Below are 16,393 nucleotides of genomic sequence, written 5' to 3'. Positions count from 1 at the left end.
TACCGTCATATTGATCCCCAAGCTCAGCGGTGCTGCAAACGGCTCCACCACAACGGTTGTGGCGCGAAACTCTGTGAGATCTATCACGCACAGACACAGACACAGGAAGGTCGAGGAGGAGCAGAAGCCGTGAGGATTAGCGAGTCAGTGAGACGCTCGCGGGCGGAGCATGCTCATATATTTTGTTCTCTCCACGGTAGGTCAAGCACAAGTTTTCCTTTGTTTTATCAATGCACTTCGCATACTTAAAACTAAAAATTATTTGGAGTCTCCACTCCAAGTACCATGCAGTTCAATTTATTTACAGTTCCTGAATATGTTTTTTCTTCTGCATCGGTCGATGCATACTGGCCGTATATTATTGCAGCATGCTATACAACGAAAAGAAAAGAAAAAAGGGTCAAAATCCTTCTAATTGTGATTCATCCTTCTATATCGTACGTTACAGCAAGTCAACATCCTTCGGTTATGTACTGTGATCAACATAAAAAGTATATATATAATATCAGTGAGTGGATTTAGTAGATTCCAACCGGATAGCAACTTCCTTGGCTTCTTTAACTAACCCTCGCGTTTCTTTCAGCTTGACTGCCTGCAAATACTTCCCTGAACCTGGCGACTGCATCATTATCCTGCATATGGTGTACGATGTCAAGGAAATGAAGGCAGCGATATAACAAGGGGTAGAAGTGAAAACGAAGCTAGAATGTAAAATCGGGGATGTGTGTACCAATGCTTTGAACAAAGGCACAGGTTTCCCAATCTTGTGGTTTGCTGGTACGAGATCCCAAGTCCTGTTTGCCTTGGCAATCTCTCGTTTTTCATCACAGAATGAAATTTGCGCTTTCGTACACAGATTCAGCTGTTGCAAGACCTAAATGAGAGAACAAGAATTTTAGATCTACAGAGAACATTGCCTGGATGCAAGTAATTCAAAAGTTGATGACAAACATCTTTTGAGAAGGACAGCATGAAAGGCTCTAGCAAACAAGCAAGAAGGTAGACAAGTGCAGCGGAAGTCTTCATCACAATTGCGCAACTAGCCGCATCTTGTTTGTAAAGCTTCCAAAACTGACTCTCCTGTGTATCCAGATTCCTGATGGAAAATTAGAGGCAATCCCCATGTAAGGTAAACGAGGCAGAATAGAAACGAAAATTAAAACTTACTTGAAGGTATGCATTTCCCTCACTAGAAATGGCCATTGCAATCTTCAGCCCTTGTTTTAGTTTGACCTGTTGACGGGAACGTTTGATGTCACTTAAATGTTTCAGAATTTCAGATCTCCAGCAGTTCATGTTCAGATTTATTGAATAGTACAATTCAGAGTACACACAGTTCAAAACTCAGTGCATTACCTTGTCCATTGCATCAATATACTGCTCAACCAATTTACCAACAGTTTCCGCTAATGACTGACTCAATGGATGCGAATCCGCATTAGGTGCATCAGGTATGATGGAACTATATCCAGCTCCTGCACCAATGCTCTGAAATAAATACAAATACTAAAGTGATACGATGTTTAAAATGGTAAGGAGATTCCTCTTGTACCAACCCTCTGGTTTCGCAATAAAGCTTAGAACTCGATTGACGAAGTTGCCCAAATTATTTATCAGCTCATTGTTGAACTTAGCCTGCAAATCTGTCCAAGTGAACACTGCATCTGATGCCTGAAAATTACAGAAAATAGTTCAAAACAAACATCTTACTGTACTTGTATACCAGCATAGAGATTTAATTATAGTTTTTGATTGATATGAAAACTAACCTCAGGACGGTTACTGAGCAAGTAGTATCGCCACACGTCAGCTGGAATATTTGTTGCTTTTGCATCATTGCCAAAGACTCCAATGCCTCTAGTTTTTGAGAATTTTCCTGTTCATAAAATCAAGGTTGACAAGAAAATCATGTCCAATATATCCTTAGAACTAAATCTTTTAGAAGTTCTAAAAGTGATGCCTCTTCCATGCATCCCTTAGCAAGCAACGCATTAAAAGTTGGAACAAAAATAATGCCGTGAAATGGAAAAGCACAAAACCTATGTGTTACTAATACCTGATTCATATTTGAGATATTCAGTCACACTAATAGTCTTCATGAGAGTCCAATTTTCACCAGTTCCAAGTAGCGCAGAGGGAAACATGACCTGCAAAGTTGTTATATGCAAATAAAATTTCCTTGAAAAGAAAGGGCATGAATTGCAGTTGCAGGTGCAAAGTCTTTATGCAGTTGCTCGTATAGAATATATTCAACTATGTCAAGCAGCATTGTAGATAGAATATTGTTTATAGGAAGCTCCAGGTTGGCAAAGGAATCTTACGGTATGAAATGGGACGTTATCTTTGCCCATGAACTGATATAATTCAACATTCTCTGGGTTCTTCCACCATTTCTCCCACTCGGGCGTGTAGCATGCTGTGATGGAGATATACCCAATCGGCGCATCAAACCAGACATAGAACACCTGAAACCATTCATCACGATGACAACGATGAGTGCAAACATGGAAACACACATTTTCCCAACGAGTCTCTTCGTGCTCAAATGGCAGACCTTATCTTTGTACTTCTCATGTGGGACAGGGACGCCCCATTTCAGATCCCTGGTAATACAGCGAGGCTTCAACCCTTCCTTCAACCAAGAGTCTGTGATATGAATTGCATTCTGGCTCCATGATCCAGCTACTGAGGTCTCATCAATGTACTTCTCTAGTTTCTCCCTTAACTGGGGGAGCTCTAAGAACAAGTGATCGGTATCACGGACGCACGGTGTAACCCCACAAACCTGAAGAGTAGTCGAAATTCAGAGTCCAGAGCATGGTAAATGAAAGGTGTGGTATGTGAGAAACAGCAAAACAGAACTGAAGAAGCTCTTGCCTTGCACTTCGGATCAACCAAATCAGTTGAGTTGAGCAATTTGCCGCATTTTTCGCACTGATCACCCCTTGCAAAGTCGTTGTAGCATCCCTCGGTGGGACAAGAGCCCACCACAAACCTATCTGCCAAGAACCTTTGGCATGATTCGCAGTACAGCTGCAGCAGGAAAAGCAACACATGAATTGAACTGGTGAAAACAGAGAAGTGGCAAGGAAATTGCTGACTTTTTTTTTTTGCGGGGAAATGGAAATTGCTGACTTGCCCTGCGTACTGAAACCAAGTTAACCAACCTGCTGCATCGTGTTCTCTGAGAGCCAATTGTTGTCCACAATTTGTGGAAAATCGCTTGGCAGATCTCTGTCTGCTGCGGGGAGGACGTCCGGCCAAAGTGGTCGAAGCTGATGTCGAACCACTCATACACCTCCTTGTGGATTGCATGATACCTATATAGGAGTATATAATCATGGGCATGAATTGTCAGAAACTGTGAACACCGATGTTGATTATCTCCCTCTTTTATTCTCAGAAGGCAATCTGGTGGAAGCCAGTACTCCGGAGCCCCCAATGGGATTGAACGAAAATTCCAACCTCAAATTGCAGGAAGAAAAAAAAAATAGCTCACTTGTCGCAGATCTCCGAGGGTGAGCAGCCCTCCTCCAGGGCCTTGGTCTCGGTGGCGGTGCCGTACTCGTCGGTGCCGCAGACATAGAGCACGTTGTGACCCAGCAGGCGGCAGTAGCGCGCAAAGACGTCAGCGCTGAGTACGCAGCCGACGAGGTTGCCGAGGTGCGGCACGTTGTTGACGTACGGCAGTGCGCTCGTCACCAGCACGTTCCGCCGCCCCGACACCGGCAGCACCGCAGCCGCCCCCTGCTTCTCCGGCGCTGTTGCCATCGACGGCCGATCGGATGCAACCGTAGCAGTCGCGAGTGCTGTGCTCGACTCCAAGAGATCGGAGGAGAGCAGGGTTTTGTGTGTCCTTGTTCTTTTCTGCTTGTCTCGGGGACTGCTTCTTTTTTTTTTCCCTTTGAGATGTTGGCTCGACGACTCCGACTCCGACTCCGACTGTGGGCGCAGCTGGAATCTATACGTTGTCGGGTGGGAGCGACGGGACGCGTTCCCTTCGCCGGTTCGGCAGCGACGGCTTCTTGGCACTCAAGGAAGCGCAGTTTGGAGATCTTTTTTACTGGCGCATGTTTCACGGGCTTCTTGGCCCGCAAGGAAGCGACGGCTTCTTTTCTACTGGGCTGTGTTTGCCCTCATTGTTTCACGGGATTCTTTTACCAAAAGATCAGGCCTTGCTATGAACGAAGCAGCCGAGCAGGCCTTTTGCCCTTTGCTCTTTTCTTTACGGGTCTTTTTATTTTTCTGCTTAATGGGCCAGGAAATCTACTATTCTCTACTACTATAGACACACAGTTTACCCATGGCTCACCTTGTTTCTAAAAAAAAAGCCCCCATGGCTCACCGTTCACTCGCTGTGAGCCGGCCGATCAGTGTTCCTCCCCCCGCACAGAACAGCGAACGAAAAAAGAGAGAAAAAAACGATCCACGCTCCCCTTCATCCTGCCTCCTCTCATCTCCCTCTCCCTTCCTCCTCCACCGCTGGCGTCCGCCTGGCCGCCTCCTCCCCGCGCCGTTTCCTCCCACAGCCTCTGCTCCACTCTCCCTTCCTCCTCCACCGCCGGCGTCCGCCCGGCCGCCTCCTCCCTGTGCCGCTTCCACCCACAGCCTCTGCTCCGCTGGATCCAACGCCCTTCCTCCTCCTCCGCTGTCGTCCGCCCGTCAGCCCCCAGTGCCGCCTCCTCCCATAGCCGCTGCCCTGCCGGTGGAATCGGAGCAGCGGAGGCTGCTCCTCCCACAGCCCCTCCGCCCCTCTCTGCCACTAACTGCTGCTGTTCGCCGCCCTGTCGGTGGAATCGGAGCAGCCATAGCTGCCGTTGTGGAGGAGATGAAGCAAGAAGCTCTCTGCCACTAACTGCTGCTGTTCGCTGCCCCGTCGGTGGAATCGGAGCAGCCACGGCTGCCGTTGTGGAGGAGATGAAGCAGGAAGCTGGAGGAGCGGTTCTGACGATGCGCGTCTCTCCTCCAGCAATGGCTTCCTCTCCTTCGGCACGGCAGAGCTATTGCGATGGCGATTCAGTCGAGGCACTGGTCCTGTACGAGGGCTGTTCCAGCAACTTGCGTCGACCGTGCAACGGGCGGTTGCAAGTTCGTGCGTGTGCATGACCTCGGTCAGCTCGATGGTCAGCCCCGTGGACTGGAACAGCCCACTTCCCCCCACTTTCGGTGGTTAAATTCCTTCCGCGGCTACAGAAAGGCCAGGTACGAGTTCTACAACTCAGTCTCCTCTCCGCTGCTCTACTCTCGCTTCCGACGCTTCCGACATTGATGGTGATTGCAAATTTCTATATTTTCTCCTCCGTGTTCCTGCTAATTGTATTCTTCCTTCTCATTTGTTCTGTCTTGTCGATTTGCAGAACTCGGAAAACAAGCGAAGTTAGAGGGGTTCGGTGAGCTACAGGTTAGTTTTGTTACTCTCTTTTTCCGGCATTGATGTTTCCTTTCAAATTTCTATAGTTTCTCCTCCCTCTTGAGTTCCAAACTTCCCCTTCTGTAGCTCTCATCGCCATGTTGTTTATTGGAGTGAGTGGCTAATGTTTGGTTCGTAGCTTCGATTTAGGTTTATTCTTGCTTCGTTTCTTGGTTGATGCTCACGTGTAACTGAAATGGAGTTCGATCTCCTACTTGATTTTTTGAATTTGTGTAATAATGCCGTGCTTCTAAAGTCTAGACTCTAAATAATAGAGTTGTGCCCTGTTTTAACATAGGTATGTTTGATTAATCATAGGCAAACCAATTAATTTTTAATTTGGATGCTAATTTGCTTTCACATTGAAAGAGCAACCTTTCTATCATTTTGTCCTTACCCAGCTAATCTCTTGACTAATTTGGTGGACTCTACATGACTATTTACCTCTTATTTCAGAATATAGCAAAATGGTTATTAATAGCACTGTCTTGTTTTGCTGAATTGTTCCCAACTGGTGGTGGCAAAGCCATTGGTTGCTGCCTGAAGGTATGCTTCTGCACCTAACATGTATTGCGTCAGGTGTGCAAGTGGTCTAATGATGAGTGATTCTAAAAGCAGAGATATTGCTTATGATTCTAAAATCATTTGATGCCACTTGCAGAAAATGTTTGACACTACAGAAAATATTTGACACTACAGAAAATCATACCCCATGTACAGAGTACTTTTCAGTTCAGGCTGAGTTTTTCAATTTATAGATGGTCAGATTTTCTTTCTCAGTATGCATAGATACAGGAATAGGAATCTTCTAATGATGAGTGATTCTAAAAGCAGAGATATTGCTTCTGATTCTAAAATCATTTGATGCCACTTGCAGAAAATATTTGACACTACAGAAAATCATACCCCATGTACTTTTCAGTTCAGGCAGAGTTTTCCAATTTATAGATGGTCAGATTTTCCTTCTCAGCATGCATAGATACAGGAATAAGAATCAATTGGACCAACGCATTTGATAGTATAGAAAATCATATCCCATGAGTGTTATTTGTTTCACCTCGTTGCTTTATAGAATGCTCAGATTAAATCATAGACCTTCAAAAACTTCTAACTCGTGGCGATTACCCAGACTAACCTTTTTCATACATAGATGGCAACATTTAACGGTGATGGAAGGAACATGAAAAAGAGATACTATGACGCTATGGCCTTGGTGCAGAAGTATGGTAGGCCAGACATATTCCTAAGTATGACTTGCAACCCGAATTGGGATGAAATAACCAATGAGTTTGAGCCCGGTCAGACCCCTCAAGGCTGACCTGATCTCGTTATACGAGTGTTTCAAGCCAAGCTAGAAGACCTAAAGAATCAATTGTTCAAGGATCACATTTTTGATGTTGTAGACCCACATGCCTATGTTGAGTTCCAGAAAAAGGGCCTACCACATGCACACTTTCTTCTCATTATACACCTTTAAAGGATGATATCTCTATTCATCTGGGATAGTTACCAACAACATTGCGCACAAAGATGTACTCACATCGTAGATCTGTTATGCAATGTGAAAAAAGTTATTGGTTTTTTTCTTTATGCTCATATGAGATTTGTTTTCCTTTTTATTTATGTACCCCATCCTATGTATGAACTATGTCTATATGTGTATGCTCTGGTTGTATGCTTTTTCAGTAGAACATATCTGTAGTGTGGCAACAGGCTTATATTTTTTGGTTCAGAGAAATGGATGCACTGGAGTTGCATATCTGTCAATCTGTGTATGTTCAAGTTTCTGTACAATTACATGGCTGTCCAGACAATCTTATTCTTTCAAAACACAAATCACCTGGAGGCAGGGACACAGCTGTTTATGTGTGTTTATGTTTGCTGACATGTTTAGATAACAGAGAAGTTATATCTAGAAACCAATTCACGATAGACTAAAATTGTTTGTGATGGTTGCTCTGTGCATGTACGTATTGTTTTGTTTCTCAAACAAACTGTACTCTTTGTTTGCCTACCAATCTTTATTAAGTAAAGTGCAAAGAGTAACACAAACGGAATCTCACTACCTGGAGATAAGAGATTTATTGGTAGCTTGTAGCTTCCTCGTTAAAGTGGCAACTCGATCTTGTAGCCTATTTTCAGGTTTTGGGGTAGAAACTGGAGAACAACTAAGTTTTTACATTTCGAGGTTTTCTATGATCCGACAATTAAGATTGCGGCTCTGATTCAATATATTCAGGTAGCGTGAATCGTTGGAATATTTGTGTCTCCGTTGCAATGCACGGGCACTCAGCTAGTGCTTAATTAAACATAGGTCAATTAGTTCCGCTCATCATCCTCCTAAAAAAAAGTTCCGTTCATCATCCCGCTCGTAATTTCTCATGTCTATGATTACTTATAATGTTTTTCGAGTTTGAATAAAATTACATTTGATTCTTAAAGAAAAATGTTCCGTTCATACGATCAGAGGATCCATTTGTTGCAACCAACTGTAGCCGTTGCGATCTCTGTACATACATATACGAAGTGGCTCGGTTCATTGAGGAACGAGGCGTACGATGAGTTACACGCACGCATTCTTATCTCTGAACCACATTTCGCATACCTGGTGGATGTGGGGGTGGTCCATGTTGGGGCCAGAGACTTCAGAGAGGACAGAGGAGCTCTGCCGGTAGGGAAGTCCACCTGCCGTCGCATGCACATACAGCAGCAGCAGCGGCAACCACAACTTGTAGCAGCTCTCACCCTGATCTAAATGTGCGAGGGTGACACCCGGATATCACCCAGATGTATGAGAATTGTCCGAATATGTAAAAGGCAGGCACCCGAAAGTATGAGGGTAGTATCAAAATTGTTGTGCACGTGAGGGTATGCGTGGCATTCCACACTAGTTTAGTTAGGTCTATGTCTTTTCCCCTGTTGGGCCTCAAGTCAATACAAGAGAACCATTTGTCCCATTATCCAAACTTAACAGTACAGAGTAGGAGTATGTTATTAGAGAAACCCTGCCATATAACTTATTCTTCCATAAAAGCACAACTAACATGTCAATGTTCTTATCGGTGGGAAAAAACAAATCAACATATACTCTACATCTATCTACTTTACATAAACCGTCAGATAAATAGACACAATATATATGATAAATCAACATGGGAAAATGAATTGACAACGAAGCTACTGAGCCTTTGTTCATTTGCAGTTAGCCAGTAACAATACCAGCAAGAACGTCGCTTTTTCCTCTTGCAAATATAGTGTAGACCAGGCATAAGGCGTCTAGCCAACCGTCAAGAGCATCCCAACTATCAGCAACCTGTCACAGGGTCCATTTGTAAATATTGGAGAACATAAATTATCTCCATTCATTTTAGTAGAATAAACTGGTCAAAGCAAACTGGCAAGTACTTAATATGGGACGGAAAGTAAAAAACGTCTAGATACATGTAATATTTCATCACTTAATATGGGACGGAGGGAATACATACCAAGAACCTAGGCCCTTGAACCGTATCTATACAAAGTCCGGCACCAGGTGGCAATGTTAGATCAGCAGATGCCGACACGGAAACAATATCCGCAACAGCTATCCAAAAAGGCTTTCTAGATTGTGATGGAGGCTGGTCAGAGGCATCCGACTACAATTTACAAGAAACCCATCAGATTCAAACAGCAAGGAAACAGAAAGAGCTGAAACAGATATCAGTAACTCCAAACCACAAAAGATTATCATCTGCAATAAGTGTACAAAAAACAAGGGATGAACCTGCAGGAGGCCCTCATGGTTCAAAACAAATTGTGACCTCTCCCAATTTTTGTGTGGTGCAATGGCATTGTCCACTGCAGGAGCTGTCAAATATCCCACCTTGAGGTATGGCAAAGGTAGCTGCATTGTTTAATTTGACAATAGTTAATCTTCCATGATCAAGGACTAAATCTACAAATGTGTCGAAAACTGAAGACCCACCAAAGAAATACTTAAGTAAACAAATTCCAGGTTCAAAGCCCTTGTCCCCTAGGCTGCCAGCTAGCTTTTACCTCATGAATAGAACTTCGCAAAAGCAGTTCAATAACAAATGAGAGAACCGAGCTAAAAAAACCCACAGTGCAACCAAATCAACTTCAAGCTATTATTGGGTAATAATGGACAAATAAAAAAGAGTATTCCTCGCAGAAAAAAAGAGTATCAAGACATAGAATAACTGAGTCTCACCATTGAGCGGACTAATCGCAAAGCACTGCGATAGACCTGCATTAGACGAAAAGAACAAATGGTTGCTTCTCAAGTTTTAACAAACAAAAGAGTAAACAGCTTGCATTTACCACAAAAAACTAAAAGAAATTTGTACCGAGTAATTTGGTTTCAATGAATGAGCAGCTGCAACATAGATAGCAGACTGGCTGTAAAGCTCGTTAGGGGATGCATCTGGCCTCCCAGATCTCATGGTATCCTCAGCTAAACCATACTGTAAGAAGCAAAAAGAATCCAGATTCTTGTTACTATCGTTAAACATATCCAACTGACTTGTACAAATTGAAGCACTCATGTCAACTACACCAAAAGGATATTTACATGCCCAAAATGGTATCCCATTTTTAAGCTCTAGAAGGTAGGAAGCATACCAAGACAGTTCCAAGGTTGTATATTGCCCGATGGAAATCAAACTGCAATTGGATCGCAACACGAAACTTCCATGGCAGCAGAGGTGGGTATCAGTAGTTTGTCAGAGGCATACTTTAGCGAGCAAATCATCATAAATAATTCCCAGACAAAGTACTTAAAGTTTATGTACCTTACTTATAGCTGTCTTTATTATGGTCTGTTTCTCCCTAGCAGGGACAATGGCACTCAGTTCCTGCATTGCAAATTTGTATACCTCTTAATAATGAAGGATAATATAGCATGTATAGCTCAAGAACAAAGAGGCAGGCCGGCTAAGATAACAACGTCGCAAGATAATATACCTGTAGTCCGAGACCCCAGTTATTCAGAGCCTGCAATCAATGAAACAAATAAGATGGTAGCAGCAGCACTGCAGCACTAACATTTGCTATTAAGACAGAGCTGAAAATAGGGCAACTTTTTTACTCCCTCCGTCCAACAAAAGATGTCTCAAGTTTGTCAAAATTTGGATGTATCTAGACATGACTTAGTGTATAGATGCATTCAAATTTGATCAAAGTTGAGACATCCTTTGTTGGACGGAGGGAGTACAAATAATCTAACTTAAGAAATTGTAAATCGGTGGTGATTGACAATACTTTGTCCCATAGCTTTGCAGTTTGCACCCAAAATACAGAATGAGAACAAATAAATACAAGGTAATAAGATTGACTTGCAGAGCTTCAGGGGTAACAAAAGGTGACAGGAACTACAAAAAATTAACGACGTCATTTGACCACACATTTTTAACATGAATCGAATCTCCAAGACTTGGGCACTTGAGGTAAGTGTGAATGTTTGACGAAATGATGATGCTTTTATCTTAGTTGGACAAATTACACCATTCAAAATGAACTGTCTAAAATGCAAAAATAGTAGGGTTACCTCTACGGAAAGTTGCTTGAAACACATATGATCATATTTTTACAAGTTGAAACATGTGCACAAAGTTAATCAATATTGAACCTTTATGATACTTAATAGCATTTTGCATCGCACTAAATGTGCGTATTTCTCTCAACTTAAATCAAATAGGATCCTTTATTTCATCTTAGAAGATGCCGTTAAGAACATAAGATAAAATGAAGGAATTCAACACTGACCTGTGGGCTATTCCAATTTAGTTGGACAGCCTTCTCATAATTCAGTATTGCCTGCAAAAGAAAACAAAGTTACAAAAAATATATAATGCATGTTATAATCTTCATCTAGAAGCTTGAAAGTTCTAAACAGTATGGCAGCACATTTGGATGATCTTATAAGTGCGGCATACATGTGGACGGTGTTTACTGCTGTTTTTTGGTCTATTAGGACCACTCGAAATGAAATTGTATCACCTTTGCATGTCCTGTATAAATCAATTTTGCTTCTGACACAGTGGAAGGGGTTGGTCCTGGCAAGAAAAGTGGAGAGGTGATGAAATTGATGGATAAACTTCAGATGATTGTGTGGATGTTACAGGAAGATTAGGAGGGGCAGGAGATAGGCTAAGTAGGTTTTGCCGGATGTGCACAATGGTGCTTTCTTTTCTGATGCTATGTGGCTGTTTCATATCTGGATTTGTCCCTTTGTATCGAATTGTTGTAGCCGGTAACCCCAGCAGATGTCTTGCTTAAAGCAGGACTGCCAAACCTTTTATTGAAAAAAGAACTAAAAATGAACTTTTTGAGGGGAAAAGGGAGACGGAGATTTCCAATCCCCTAGGATTGATTTTTCCTCCAAATAGATGATGATTTTCGCTATTTTCCACAAGGCCATGGTAAAAACAGAAAATTCTAAAACAATTAAGTCTCAAGTGCCGTTAGCTCACTGCATAAATGCAGCCTGTCATGTGTGGCATATAACATTAAGTTTATCAGCTATCAGGGAAATGGGAAATTATGATGTTTCATGCTGCTTGGTGCTTGCCATCCAGTCGGTGCAATTTTCGTTTTTTAGTACGGAGGAGTAGGCATCCAAGTTAGCATATATTATTTGGGACACGGTAGCACCTTAGTATGCACAACAAAAAATTACTCCCTCTGTTGCTAATTAATTGGCGCCGGAAATTTCGCCAAAAAACCCTTGCTATTTCCCGAAACCAACCTGCAGTCCACGTTCTACCAGAACTTTTGCAAAAAAACCTAGTTTTTCAAAATAAACGTGCAGTCCACGTTCAATTGAAGATATATACTGCAGCTTGATTTCGTAAATTAATAGGTTTCTTTTTGCAAAATGGCCGGCGCCAATTAGTTGGGAACGGAGGGAGTAGCAGCTTAAATGTGGCTACAACTTAACGAAAAATTGCACAAAGTTTGATCATCTGAACAATGTAAACACTAAAACTTTTGCATCACAGCCACTACAGACCAAGTAATATCAATCACACATATTGTATCTGGACACGGTAGCATAAGAAAACTTTAGTGCTTACAACAAACAAAACATGTCAATATGTCAGACATGTGAGCTAACCTGCTTCCAGAGATCTTCGGCTTCTTTGGTACGACCTCGCATTTTAGCACGATCAGCAATAGCAATTGCCCAGTTATAATATGCCTAATAAAATTAAAAATAGATGTCACAGAGGAGCATCAATAGTCAAAATGTGGACATGCCTGATAAAATAAGAACTTAAGTGGCCTACAGTTGGCCATTATCTAGCAGAACCATGAGATCACACTCTGGAGGATGCTCTAAAAGCTTTTCACAGACTAAATAATGTGTGTGCCATACTATTTTAGATAATATAAACCCAGAGAACTGGAAAAATCTATCAATTCAGTTCCAACCTAATGTAACAAATGATAAACTTACATCATAAAGAGTTGGGCAAAGTAGGGTAGCTTCAGCATATTTTTTGCAAGCCTCCTCAAGCAAAGCATCTTTTGAGGAACCAGAAGAGGGATCTGCATTATCTGCACTCTCCTGAAATAATAATTTGAAAAGAATGGTTATATAAAATTACAAGTCTACACTGGCCACAGTAAGTGTTAACAATGCAATAGCTGGTATATCATATAAATATTGTTTAAGGGATACATATTTACCTGAAGGACCAGGGCCCAATTATAATATGCATCAGGGTCATCAGGATTTCTTTCAATTGCATTTACATATCTGCATAACAGATCCTTAATTAAGACTCAATATCAGCAACAACTAAATAGAGATGAAGTTCAATGAAACTGGGAGTTGGAAAGGTTAATCAGGCAAGGTAAGCAAACCTTTTTCCAGCAAAAGAAAGAATCCTTTGGCGAGAACGGCCTTCCTCGTCAACTCCAGTGACACTATTTATCAAGTCCATGGCTACATCGTGATGGGATTGAAACTGCTGCGTACTTTCCTGGCTGAAAATGATTGACTAAATTAATAGAACTCTTACCATTAAGGGCATTCATTGGCAATGAATTGATAATTGGTTTTCCAGTAGCAGAAATTTTTGGCTAGTCAAAGGAATAAATCAATGACAGAGCTCCTGTCTTTTTCGTCAAGAAAAAAGGAATAAATCAATAAACTGTCAACTAGTTCATTCGTGGCAGTAGATCAATTCATGATACACCGTATAATGCTAGTGCTTAAGCATACAAAATGCATTAATTGAAAGCTGTGCCCATTGGCCCATTTACTGAAAGAGATTGGCTTATGTATACAATGAATATTTTCTAAATAGGCTTCTATCATAATGCACATGAGTGTTTTCAGATGCCAAGGACCCATAATTGCATCACTCTTGCAAAATGCCTTGAATGATTAGGCAATTGAGTTCCAAACTTGCAATTTGGTCAGGTTCTGCAATACGACATGGCAATGCCTAAAAGTCAGATACTTGTTTCAAATATGTATGGAAAATGGGATAGACTTGCACAGTTCATTGTATACAAGACACCAGAAAATCCACATCTATCATCTATGATGAAGAATTGCAGTGAAAATTGCATGCCTACTGGCCACCACCATGATAAGACTCACGTAGTGACCCTAGAACAGCTCATCACTAATACTAAGCGAGGCAATCATAAGCTTCGAGTCGTCACTGAGCATATGGGAAAAGTGACAGACAAGATTTAGTTGTAAGGAGCTAAACTCGGACAGATTCATCCTGCATTGTTCTTTCCTCATCTGACAAGCACACGAAAAACAAGTTTATCCCTGATATTGCACCAATATATGAGCTACAATTTCAGCATGATTATTAGTCTATAGAGAAAAAGGTGCAAGAGGTCTTGTTATGATATGTCTATTAGTTCAGTTTCCACAATGTGGCCATTATCTTACTTGCATCGAGATCTATCATCTTCCACATCAAACAGAAGTAGTACGAACTAAGAAGAGGCAATACTACTCAAATAAGAGTGATTGCTCGGTATAACGTCAGGAAAAACACGCAGTAAAATTCCTAAGTAACGTGCTGGCATGAAAAGCGGTCTACGTGACCAAACAACAAACCCTCCAATCAGGACACAGAGGGGGCTGCTCGAATCGTGCAGGCACACTGATTTTGCTTTGCTGAAGTAAGACCACTGATATCTCCAAAAACTATTACACTCGGAAGAAAGCAGCGTGCTAACAGGGGGCATCAACAACTTCATAATGACGAGCAGTCCAATTCATGTTAGCGAGATAAACCCAAATATAATATGTAGTACCAAAACAAAGCATCAGCACAAATGCACAGTTCCCACAGAATGGGTCTCAGTGTGAAGCTACGAAATCAATAAGAAAGGGATTCAATTATCCAAATGGTTTGGCACAGTCTAACCATTCCGCGCCGATATGCAGTACGGACTACGGAGTACTAAATTTTGATAACGGAACAATATGCAGTAGTAAATAGAGCGAAGGTCTAAACGGCACGGCACAAAGGACCTGCGTCTCCACGAACCTGGACGAGGATCCTTCAACATCGGCGGATCCGGTCCCGTTCCCCTCCGGTAACGCCGATCCCAAGGCTCCGCCTCCGCTCCCGTCCGCCGCCTCGTTGTCCTCCTTGATCTCGCCGAGGAGCTCCCGCATGGTGAACGGGCGGGACCCCTCGGCGCCGAGCCCGGCCTTCGCTTCCTCCTGCTTCGCCGTCGCTGGTCGCGGCGGCTCCTCCTCATCCTCCCCTGCCTCCTCCTCCACCACCACCTCTACCGGTGCCGGCGGTGCCCTCCCCCCTGCGCCGTTGGGGACGTCCTCGCCGCCATCCGTTGGTCCGGGCTGCTCCATGGTACGGGGGCCTATCGAGGTCTGGGAGCGGGGGCGCGGTGCGAGGGTTGCTGGTCAGTCTCGTCTTGTCTCGTGATCTCGCGCCACAGGGCCGCGAATGGCACGGAGGCGTGCGCTGACGTGTCAACGATTCAGTCTAACACGAGGAAACGGCGAGCTCGGACGGTTTGTTCGCACCTTAAAAGAAAAGGACGGTTTGTTCGCTGGTGCACCACCGAACGCGAGTTCGATCCCAGGACTCCGTTTGTCACCGGGCAGCTCCGCAAAATATTCTACTATTACACGGGCTCCACCCTCACTGCGTCTAGTTAGGCGTGTGTGGTGTGAGTTGCTGCAGGAAAACAGACGACGTAAATCAAAGGTGAGATTTTTTTAAAAACTGAACTGGCAGGTGTTCTGCGTTTGCATTAAGAAGAGCAAACCAAAACAGTTAAGTTATAGCAAAAGAAAAAAAAACGGTACAACAACGTTGCTCGCCTGTACAAGAACTAAAACTATCTCTCAAAAGCTCTCTCAAACTCATCGATGTCATCTTTGATTTGCCCTTCCAGGAAGCTTGGAACTCTTCCCTTTCCCTCAAAAGTTCTTCTATTTCTTTCCTTCCAAATATTCCAGAAAACGTAGGTGGCCACTGTTATATCCTCCTTGATGCTACCATTATTTCAAGAGCCTCTTGTCAATTTAAACCACCAATTTTTGACTGTCGTTGCATTGACAGCCTGATCCACTCTTGCATAACCGTGAGTGAAGAATCACTAAACTTCCTTTGCATAAGGACATTTCAAAAAAAGTTGCTTTGCCGATTCAATAGTTTGATCACAGAATAAACACTTGTCGTTGTGTGGCCAATCCCTCGCGTCAAAAGTCTGTTCTGAACCAGAAGCCACAAAAAAAATTCCGCCTGAATAGACCATGTCTTCTCAAGATGGGGTTGCTGGATTCTTGCCCAGAAGTGAAAGTTACAAGCAGATTTGGCCGTGTAGTTCCCACTCATGTCAATCTGCCATTTAATCTCATCAGGCACATTGGGCAGCACCAAAGCATGAGGTTTTTCCCAGATTTTAATGAAAGAAAGAAGTTGGTCTTCGGTGTGCATACGCTGCAGCCCAACCATCCATTTTCCTTCCTCCACC

At 42.9% G+C, this 16,393-nt stretch overlaps 1 protein-coding gene and 1 pseudogene across 1 annotated transcript; both read right to left on the bottom strand.

Annotated features, from left to right (window-relative positions):
• Window positions 1-242: 242 nt before the first annotated feature.
• On the bottom strand, window positions 243-3,945 carry LOC100841344 (annotated as a pseudogene).
• Window positions 3,946-8,341: 4,396 nt separating this feature from the next.
• LOC100832982 (protein HLB1) lies at window positions 8,342-15,401 on the bottom strand. Its single transcript, XM_003574154.4, has 14 exons — window positions 14,935-15,401; window positions 13,277-13,399; window positions 13,100-13,169; window positions 12,867-12,977; window positions 12,525-12,608; window positions 11,174-11,224; window positions 10,373-10,402; window positions 10,201-10,263; window positions 10,031-10,096; window positions 9,757-9,873; window positions 9,621-9,656; window positions 9,174-9,293; window positions 8,896-9,045; window positions 8,342-8,723 (listed from the first exon to the last, which is right to left on the bottom strand). Exons 1-14 carry the CDS (start codon window positions 15,258-15,260, stop codon window positions 8,613-8,615), a joined length of 1,458 nt encoding a protein of 485 aa, XP_003574202.1. The 5' UTR covers window positions 15,261-15,401; the 3' UTR covers window positions 8,342-8,612.
• Window positions 15,402-16,393: the final 992 nt, after the last annotated feature.

The sequence above is a fragment of the Brachypodium distachyon genome, chromosome 3, assembly GCF_000005505.3.
Source record: "Brachypodium distachyon strain Bd21 chromosome 3, Brachypodium_distachyon_v3.0, whole genome shotgun sequence".
Taxonomy (NCBI): domain Eukaryota; kingdom Viridiplantae; phylum Streptophyta; class Magnoliopsida; order Poales; family Poaceae; genus Brachypodium; species Brachypodium distachyon.
This window is presented reverse-complemented; position numbering and strand designations above follow the sequence as displayed.

Coding starts and splice junctions, on each gene's coding strand:
- LOC100832982 (XM_003574154.4), bottom strand. CDS start 15,260: ATGGAGCAGCCCGGACCAACGGATGGCGGCGAGGACGTCCCCAACGGC. Junction 12,609..12,866: donor TTTGCCCAACTCTTTATGAT/GTAAGTTTATCA, acceptor TAATTTTATTAG/GCATATTATAACTGGGCAAT. Junction 9,874..10,030: donor ACAACCTTGGAACTGTCTTG/GTATGCTTCCTA, acceptor TGCTTCTTACAG/TATGGTTTAGCTGAGGATAC.